We start from the raw sequence: 9,909 nt of genomic DNA on the forward strand, positions 1-9,909 counted from the left end.
AACAGAATCTGTCTAATATTATGCTGTTTTTAACCTGTAATATGAAATAATTACTTCAAAACAAATTGAAAGCATTTCAAGATCACTTTTACATAACCAGTCCCTGTAGAGTTTTTGAATAGACCATTAGTGTTTTGCTTTGGCTCCAGGGCCAATTAAGGCTTCCTTTTTAATAGTGTCATTTAGTACCTGTTTGTGTTTGTTTGTGCCGCCTCGCATGGAGTCATGGGGGTTGATTCAAGTGCGTTGGCTGCGCAAGGCCGACACAACTGAACACAACCTTCAATCTCCATACTAGGCCCCCTGTGTCACACCTGTCAAACTTTGTCTTACATATGTTCTCCCTCTGCCCCCCACCCTGACCTCCATCCTTACCCATCAACCCCATCACTGCTTGAGACCTTTGTTTGTCCATCTCTCTTTTTCCTCAAATATTTGTTAATCATTATCATGTAATTGTTTTCTTAACTTCATCTGTCAATCATGTTCCTGTCATCTTGTAAAACCCTCTCCTGATGGGTGTGGTTCACACTTATCGCCATATAACCGTACCCCACCCTTGCACCCTGGTCCTCTGCCCTGTTGCACTTTCCCTTGCCCCTGCAGCAGTGTAAACAGCGCCCATAGTAGCGCCTCTCGATCCTCTGGTGGCTCTCAGACTCACTCACCCAGTTCGTCCTGTCGCTACCGCAGCCTGGCCCAACCGCTAACAACCGCTGCACACCGCCTCAGCAGCGTCTCCTCCCATGACTCCGGCTTCATCTCCCAGGACGCCAACGTCTACTCCAAACCCCCATCACCCATGCCCTCCGATATAACCAGCCAGGTATTTATTTCAAAGTATTTCCTGCTGTAGAAATGTCGGTAACATGAAGGTAGAGACCTTAATTTTTGACAGGAATGAAAACAAGGCTGTGAGGGGTAGAAGTACTGTGTTCAGTGAATTGTACTATTGTTCAGCTAACAAAACGTCTTTCTGAGAAAAAAAAAATCCAAAAAACAGATTTGAAACTTGTAAAAAAGTGATTAAGGAGATTTATACAGTGCATGCCATTGTAAAAACTGCAAGTCTATCATTACATATATATATATATATATATATATATTTTTTTTTCATTCGTGTTAAATTCAATATGGTCTCTAATCTAAGGTCTATTTAACTGATTTTCTCAAGAGTGAATTGATATGTTAGTCAAACTAACCCATATAAAACAATAGCGCTATAATATTTATTGTTGTAATAGATGTTAAATATGATATTTATTTACAGTATTGTTCAAAAGTTTGGGGCTGGTAATATTTTTTAAATAAGTCTCTTATGCTCAGCAAGGCTGCATTTATTTGATCATAAATACAGTAAAAATAGTAATATTGTGAAGAATGATTGCAATTTAAAATAGCTGTTTTCTATTTTAATATATTTTAAAATGTAATTTATTCCTGTGATGGAACAACTTCACAATATTGTGAGTTGGTGCTCAGGTAGCATTTTTATTATTGTCAGTTTTGAAAACTGTTGTGGAAACTGTGCTGATTTAATGTTTTTGTTAACTATGATATTTTTGATCAGTTTAATGCATCCTTACTAAATAAAAGTATTAATATTGTGGCTCAAAATTTTTGTGAAGCAATGTATATGTATATTTGGCAAAAAAAAATAAAATTTAAAAAAAATAAAAATTAAAATTTTTACATTCTCTGGAAAATTGTGACAGGAAGCAGTGTAGAGCTTGAAATGTGCTTGTGAAGCATTGTATATGGAACATAGGCTTTACAATATATACACAGAGACAGCGCTTTCTTATGCACTTTCTTTAGAGTAAATCAAGAGAAATGCACTCGTCTCGGAGCTCAAATTCTACTCATTCTCACCATGGAAAGAAAAGGGGATTTTGCCTGGCTGTGAATCTACCAAACGTATGGCCGAGGCATGACACACAATGAAGGATAAGCATATTGAGGGTCAAACTAGCATAAATAATTCAGAAACACGCCAGGCGATGTTCATGACTCATGCATATCATTTTTAGATGATAACATACGCACTGGAAAGAATGAACCTTTGAATCTTTTTAGTTTGGCTTTTAAGTTATGTGTTGGAAATGGCATCATCACTGTCAGTTTTGATTTTTGAATGCTGAACGTTCTGTCGGTATAACCTTGATGGAAAATGTTCAAACATAAACTTAATAAAATAAAATAAAAAAAGATCAAAGACAGAATTACATGAAGAACTAAATTAGTTAGAGGTTTTTTACTCAAACCATTAACCAAAAAAAGCATTTAAAAACTTTAAATTATATAGTAGATATGAAAACAACCAGCAGATGGCAACAAAAGAACAAAAACAAAGAACAAAAAATATATATAGTACTTAACTGTCTTTAATCTGTTTTTTTTTTATTTTTTCTATTTTGTTTTTTTGTGTTTAAGGTTTTTAAATGGTTTTGAAGATTTTCAATGTTTTTGAAGTTTTGTATGGTCACACAGGCTGCATTTGATTAAAATGCAGTAAAAACTGTAATATTATGAAATGTCATAACAATTTAAACTGTAATTTATCAATCAATCAATATCAATTAATTTTAGTGACCCCAAACTCTTCTCTGAACCTTCTCTTTAATGGTCATTTACTTGGCAACACCAAATTTGACCTTTTTTAAAAAAACTGTTTAAAATGTGATTTTTCTGTTAACAAAGTGTCCATTGATTGCAAGCAGTACCATAAAATATCCAAAGGAGTCAAACAGAGACCCTCTAAATGTTTCCCTGCTGACATCCCATGTTTCGTGGTTTCTCTTTCAGAAGTCGTCAAGTTCAGCATCCTCAGAAGCATCAGAGACCTGCCAGTCAGTTAGTGAGTGTAGCTCTCCAACCACAGTAAGTATCAAGTACTCTGTCCATAAGACATACGTGTGCTGAAACTGTCAGTGATATTTTGGGTTGTCTGTGGGACCCGTGAGGGTTGTGCTGCTGATTGGCAGGTTGGGGTCTGCTCGGTCTCTCTTGCCGGTTTCGTCTTTGTGCTGTCGTCAGATCTGATCTTTCCTGCCAGTCTCAGCATGTATCTGCAAAGCCACACACACAAAGGCTCCCGTGCCCATGAGTCTAAAGGGAAGGGGGTCTCTTGCTACTCTGACGGTCTCGATTTTATCTCTCCATTCCCGCAGTTTGGCTCGTCCTTCGCTACCTTCCGCCCTGCTCTCTCTCACACTGGCTCCATCAGGCCTTTCTCTGTTATACTTCCTGCGTCCCCACCCTATAACCGCTCCCCTGGATCCAACACACCCTCTCCCACATCCAAGGTTCCTTGCTGGAAGGTTTGTCTCCATTGGCAATTCTCATTGCAGTTTTGTTCATTTCCTCTTCTTTTTGTGTGCGTTCTTGTGTGTTGAATATGTGGCTCCTGAATAACACTTACTGACTGTTTTTGTTTTGATTTCATTCTGCTTAACTTCATTCATTACCTCATTTTGCTTTTTAACATGCACCTTTTCTGTTGGCTGTTTGATCCTGGTTTCAAATCTCTGGCTGTGAGATTTGCTAAACCGAGCAGACCACGGAAGGTACCTATTCGTTTGTTCAACTCAAACAGTAAAGCAAACACTGAGATTGGGCTTTTTCTAAAACACATAAGACCGTATCTGTTGAAAGGACACTCAAACTGCTGGATCGTGGGCCAGTCTTCTCTCTCGCCCCTGAGACCGTTGCATTTGTTGCTATACACTGACCTGAATTAACCACGTCTGCTTCCTCAGGACTGGTCCAAGGTAGGTTCCAGTGAGCAGCCACTGGCCAGCACGCTTCAGAGGAGGAAGGAGCCTCTGGATAGGCTGAGGGAGGCAGAAACCTCTCCTCAGTCACAGGGGTATTCTGGGATGCATTCAGAAGACCCCCAGAGGCCAAGGATGAACCCAGCCACTATAGCTGCCAAGGTAACTTTCACCATATATGAAATATTCATCATTAGATGTGGCGAAGACAAAATATACCTGTTTGCTTAAGGCTGGTTTCTTCAGACACGGGCTGCTGTGGCCTTGAGTTCTGGCTTAAAAATATTTAAAATAACAGAAAATAAACTTAAAAATAAGCTAAAACATCTAAAACTTTATTTGTTTTCCTTACCAACTTGCATTTTTAAGTAAGAACCAGAGTTCTCGTGGTCTTGTAAAACCAGATTTTTATACTTGGACAAGCTTTAAAAACTAATAAATTCTTAAAAAGTTATTTCAAAAGGATTTTTTTAAATGTAAGTTGTGTCAAGCTCTAAAATATATTTTTAGGTAGAAATAGCTATTTCTACATAAAATCTCTGCAATCACAAACAACTAGAAAAGTCAACTAGAAATAGAAAAGTCATATAAATGTAATGGAAAAAAGTGTAAGCCCTGAATAACACTTCTGGAATTATTTAATTGTTTACTTATTTTAATACATTGCCACTGCTATTTTCTTTCAAATAAAAACATTTGAAAATGAGCACCATGTCAATACCATAAATACTGTATGTTGGTGGGCCTTATTGTCTTTGACAATGGGGGGCTTTGAAGTCAAAACAGTTGAGAACACTATAATAATGGATAAGAAAAGTCTCTTAAAATGCACACTCTCACTAGCTTGTTTAGTTGAAAGTGTCCAACAACGGATATACATTAATCACAGAACAAGTCATTTTTCTTTTTTCATTTCCACCCCAGTGTTATTTCCTCTGCATCTTAACTGATGTATTGATGTGCATTTTAAGGATTTTTGGATAAAAATGCATGACTCCTTGACTCACAGTTAGCAGTTTATGTATCATAAATAAATACATTTAAAAAAAAATTGTTTTTTACATAATTGATTGAAAATGGTATTTAGTTTTATAATATATTTATTTGCCCATTTTTATTCATTAAATTTTCATAGTTTAAGATTCAAAGTCTAGGCCTACATATGCACACACATTGAGCTACATGTGTGTAGTCTGTGCTTGATGTAACTGTATGTATGTATTGTGTCATGATGCAGCATGGTGAGGAGGTTTCCCCAGCTGCTAGTGATCTAGCTATGGTCCTGACACGAGGCCTCAGCATGGAGCAGCAGAAGAGCAGCCGAGACTCTCTTCAGTATTCTAGTGGATACAGCACTCAGACAACCACCCCATCCTGCTCTGAAGATACCATCCCCTCACAGGGTAATGCACAGTCAAAAATAAGCACGTGTTCTTTGCAAAGGCCACCAAGAATGCTAACTATATTAGCGTCCACACCGAGTTTGTTTATTACAAGCACGCACTGCAGTTGTCGTGTGTCGCTCTTCAAAATCAGGTGAATTCTGATTGACTGTCAATTTACTTATCATTCAACAGCTAGAAAAAAATCATTCTGAAAGTGATTTTATCATTATCGTTATAGATGTGGTGTGGACCTCCCTGTTCTCTTATTATCAGAAAGATTTTTAAAACTTTGTAGTTATTTTTATCTTTATCATCCTTGGTGTGAGTAATTAATGAGAGAATTTTACATTTTTGGGTGAACTATCCTTTAACTCATAGATTTTTATTCATTATTATTTGCATTTAAGACTAGTTATAATATTTGACAAGTTACAAGTGGGATTTTTTTTTGTCAGGCTCCGATTACGATGGTTACTCAGTGAACGGAGACACTGAGGCCGATGCTCAGGCTGAATTCGATAAATCCTCCACGATTCCCCGTCACAGTAATATTGCCCAGAACTACCGGCGCATGATACAGACTAAGCGTCCCGCCAGCACAGCAGGCCTGCCCAGCGGAGTGGGTGCTCTGGGCGGACCACCCGGGGGAGGGGGCGGAATTCCCGGTACGGCCACTATTCGCCGAACACCGTCTACGAAGCCCGGAGTGAGGCGCACCCTCTCCAATGCTGGCCCTATTCCTATACGCCCACCCATCGTGCCAGTCAAGACCCCTACTGTGCCTGACTCACCCGGCGGGTACACTGGCCCTCCCGCCCGTGTGGGCAGTGAAGAATGTGTCTTTTATGTGCCGGATGACGCCTCCCCGGGAGCGCTGGAGTACGTGAAGGCCTCTCCGAAGCGGCTGAGCCTGCCTAACACAGCCTGGGGCTCAGGGGGTGTAGGCGGCTTAGAGATGAGCGTCTACGGCCAACCGGGCGAAGAAGATCACCTGCTGGCTGCCAATCGCCACAGTCTGGTGGAGAAGATTGGGGAGCTGGTGGCCAGCGCTCACGCCTTAGGTGAGGGCCAGTTCCCTTTCCCCACGCTTCCAAACCAGCCCCCGCCAGGCCCCGAGTCCCAACCCGATCCCGAAGCGCCCCAGGAGGGTGAGGACATGCTGAGGTCTATTCGTCGAGGGGTGCGACTGCGCAAAACCGTCTCCAACGACCGCTCAGCACCCCGGATTTTGTGATGCCTCCTGGAGAGATGGGAGAATATGAGCGAAGTAACCCAGAAAAAAAACTTCACAATGACTCTTTAGAAAATGAGCTATGAAAAAGAGGATTAAAAAATTAAATGTTTAAAGTCATTATAGAAAATAATGAATAACAGTAATGAAAAAAAGTAAATGATATGTAACAGCAGGCTCAGGCCACTATAACTCTTAGCGTGTCCGAACGCATGTTTGTCTTATTAACACGCCCATCACCGCGGGATAGTTGAACTTTAGTGAGACAATTAACTACTGACAGAACAAGGGACCAGGATGTCCGCATGGTCCCTGTAGAATAACGGCCCTCTCCAAATTATGGACCCCAGGAATCAGTGCTGGAGAAGCTCACGGGGTACGCTGGGGCTCGTCGCAAATCCTTGTCCTCCACAACACTCTCTCTAATCCCCTCCCTCACCTCCAGTAAAATTAACATCACATCCTGAAAGTCTTGTGGTATAGCTGTTGTGTGTTGGTCTGCAGTCTGGAGGTGAGCAGGGCTCTGCTGCAGGTCAGCTCGTGGTTGCATAGAGGGACAGGATTTTTCTTTTGTTTGTACACTTCCGTTGTCTTGTTTGTTTTATTTACAAGCAGTTAATCGCCTCCTAGCTCCTAAGCGTAGGAAACATTCATGTCAGGTATGTGGATTTTTGTAGATTTAGGGTAAAAAACCGCCATGATAATGTGGAGCAATAATGCTTTTTTCCTTTTTTTTTTTTCTTTGATGGGGGAAGGTTTCGAAGATCAGCTTTTAATAAAGTTGTGCGTTTTTGATGTTCAGGTGTCTTTGGGGAAGCAGATGCTTTCGAAGACTTCTTGTTGAGTCTAATTATGGCTTATTTAAAAAGAAAATGAGAAATAGAAAGGATGCAGAGCACTTTTAAGGCGTAGTTTTGACCACTAGTTGTCACTGTGGCCACACTGTGTGTGGTGAATGCTGTGAGATGCCGTGGTCACGTGCCCTGGTACATAGGGAGACGAATGCGTGTAGCAATGTTATGATATAGGAAAAAAGAGAGAGATGGGATGTGAAGCAGAGATGGACGTAAGAAGAATGATTTGGCAACACTTTGCAGTAGGATCAATTTGTTAACAGCATTAATTAATGTATTAGGTATCACAAACTAACAAACAGAATTTATTAATCTAGATTAATGTTCATTTCTACATATCATTGTGCATTTTTTATATTTCAAGTGGTATAATGAACAAACAATAGTACACTGCCATTCAAAGGGTTAGCGTCAATAAAATATTAATACATTTATTCAGCAAGTATGCTTTGATCAAAAGTAACAGTAAAGACATTTATAATGTAACAAAATATTTCTGTTTCAAAGAAATACTTTTTGTTTGAACTTTCTATTTGTCAAAAAATTTATAAATAAAATGGATCACTGTTTCCAGAAAAGCAGCCAAACAAAATATAATTTCAGCCCTGATAAAAAAAAAAAAAAAAAAAAAACTGCTTTGCCATGACAGGAATTGTTAGTAAAATAAAAATAGGGGGAAAAAAATAATATATATTTTTTAAATTGTAATAATATTTCACAATATTACAATATTGCTGCATTTTTTATTTGACTTCTTTCAAAGACATTAAAAATATTACTGCCCCCAACCTTTGAACGGTATATATTTATAAATTAGCATTAACTAGATAAATAAATGTTTTTTTTTAAAAGCATTGTTCATTGTCCATGTACACCTAGTGATACCTATTGCATTAACTGTTAACCAGTTGAATCTTATTGTAGAGTGTGACCAATGATCTTGAAAGGGAATCGGTTGACGCATTATATTTCATTTCCAATTTGAGCTTCTAAAATAAGTTTTAAAAAGTTTTGCAGGAAATGTTCTTTTACTTGTCAAGCCTCAAACCACAGTCCCTTGATACATCTTTAGTAGGGGTGGAGAGAACGAGCTAAGATGAAGGCACACACCTGGCTGCCATTTTTTGGGACATAAGAATGAACTTTGGATCTGCAGAGGGAAGAAGGGATGAATAAAGGAGGTGGAGAGAATGAACTCTGGGAAGAAAACTCATCCAGTTGTTTATGATAAAAGCATTCCACTGCCTGTTTTAGATGATATAGGAGTAAATACCTACGACACGAAAGGTCGCTGGTTACCCGGTTCACCCGACGTGAAGAAAAACAATGCTCTGTGATGATACTGGATGTGGAAGTGATACGTAGGAGGTCAAAACATAGTTTTAGTCATGTAGTGTCTGTTTGTGAGTGACTTTCTGTTCTCCCAAGACTCCCTATAACCCCTGCGGTCATTAATAGTGCTGTTGCGCCAGACACTTGCTCCTTACTCTGACTTTTGGGTTGTTTTTTGAATTATTTATTTTGCATAGAGCACTCTGTTTTAGGAATGCCTGTAGCGTGTTCAAAAGGAAAAAGTATGTCTGCTTTGTGACAGTATGTATGACTGTGCCGATCTCTCGCTGAAAATAGTGCCGTTCTGGAATGCCGAGGCCATATTGAGAACAGGCTGGAATGAAGGAACAAGGCTACGGCAATTCAAAGCCCACACTGCCAGCCGATCAGCAGGTCAGAACTTTGTATATATTCATATATATATATACATACCGTATAAGAATGCGAACAGTACAAGTACTGTAGCTTCACTAAAAACAAATGTCCCACACAAATGTTGTCTTACAATGGGGGTCAAGGGGTGGGTGAGGAATCAGTCGACAAGTGAATTAAGCAGCAATATAGTAAAGTTTGCTGAACAAAGAAATCATATCTAACTGTTACATATCCACACATTTCATGTGAAATGCTTTATGTAGGCTATTAACATGACAAGGATAAAGTTCTCAGAAGTTCCATTCATAGCATTTCATATGCATACACGTAAAGGCAGAAGGATACGATAGGAAGGAAGATGGAGAGTTGATAAGAAGCGAAAGAGAAAGAAGAATGGAATGAGCAAGAGTGAGAAAGACAAGGCCAGTGGAGAATAATTGGTGAAAGAATCGGTAGGAAGCAAAGCGGAGAAGAAGCAAGAGGGGGGTGGGGGGACACAAAAGCCTGATTGCAGGTAGTTGGCTTACTGTTGTCTCTTTATTGTAACGTCAGTCTCTGCGGGTTTCTGCTCCCGAGGTCATGAAGCAAGAAGACAGTTAAAAGCCCCTCTGGAGGAAACTGGGGGATAGAAAAAACTACCACTGTCACTTATGAGCTTAGCCTTCAGTGTCTCAATACTCACATACTCACACACAGCAGATAGACTATTTTGGTTCTCAGGTGATTATACGCACATTTTCTCTTTGTTTTGCAGTGTTTAACATTACTCATATGTCATGCTCATTTGTCTCCCGCTGAACGTCATGATATGCTCACTATAAGGCAGCCATTACAATTTAGCTGTGAAAATGTGATTTCATTGGCTTGTTATCTTACACTTGAAGTTTGCAAAACTCAGGAGTCAAAATGTGTCCAACAAATTCTCATGACAATTCGTAACTATTTAACGTGTTGGTGAA

At 39.4% G+C, this 9,909-nt stretch overlaps 1 protein-coding gene across 5 annotated transcripts in view; it reads left to right on the top strand.

Moving 5' to 3' along the window:
* The window catches only part of mtss1lb (MTSS I-BAR domain containing 2b), a 70,793-nt gene extending 61,309 nt beyond the window's left edge, over positions 1–9,484 (top strand). For 2 of the 5 annotated variants that reach the window (XM_058781852.1, XM_058781856.1), the window contains 6 exons: positions 607–826; positions 2,806–2,880; positions 3,171–3,320; positions 3,759–3,935; positions 5,011–5,176; positions 5,614–9,484. In XM_058781852.1, the coding sequence (XP_058637835.1) occupies positions 607–826; positions 2,806–2,880; positions 3,171–3,320; positions 3,759–3,935; positions 5,011–5,176; positions 5,614–6,392 (1,567 nt within the window). In that variant the 3' untranslated portion in view covers positions 6,393–9,484. The remainder of the gene's footprint in view (positions 1–606; positions 827–2,805; positions 2,881–3,170; positions 3,321–3,758; positions 3,936–5,010; positions 5,177–5,613) is intronic. The other 3 variants (XM_058781853.1, XM_058781854.1, XM_058781855.1) reach the window with 3 other exon arrangements.
* Positions 9,485–9,909: the final 425 nt, after the last annotated feature.

The sequence above is a fragment of the Onychostoma macrolepis genome, chromosome 07 (assembly GCF_012432095.1).
Source record: "Onychostoma macrolepis isolate SWU-2019 chromosome 07, ASM1243209v1, whole genome shotgun sequence".
Taxonomy (NCBI): domain Eukaryota; kingdom Metazoa; phylum Chordata; class Actinopteri; order Cypriniformes; family Cyprinidae; genus Onychostoma; species Onychostoma macrolepis.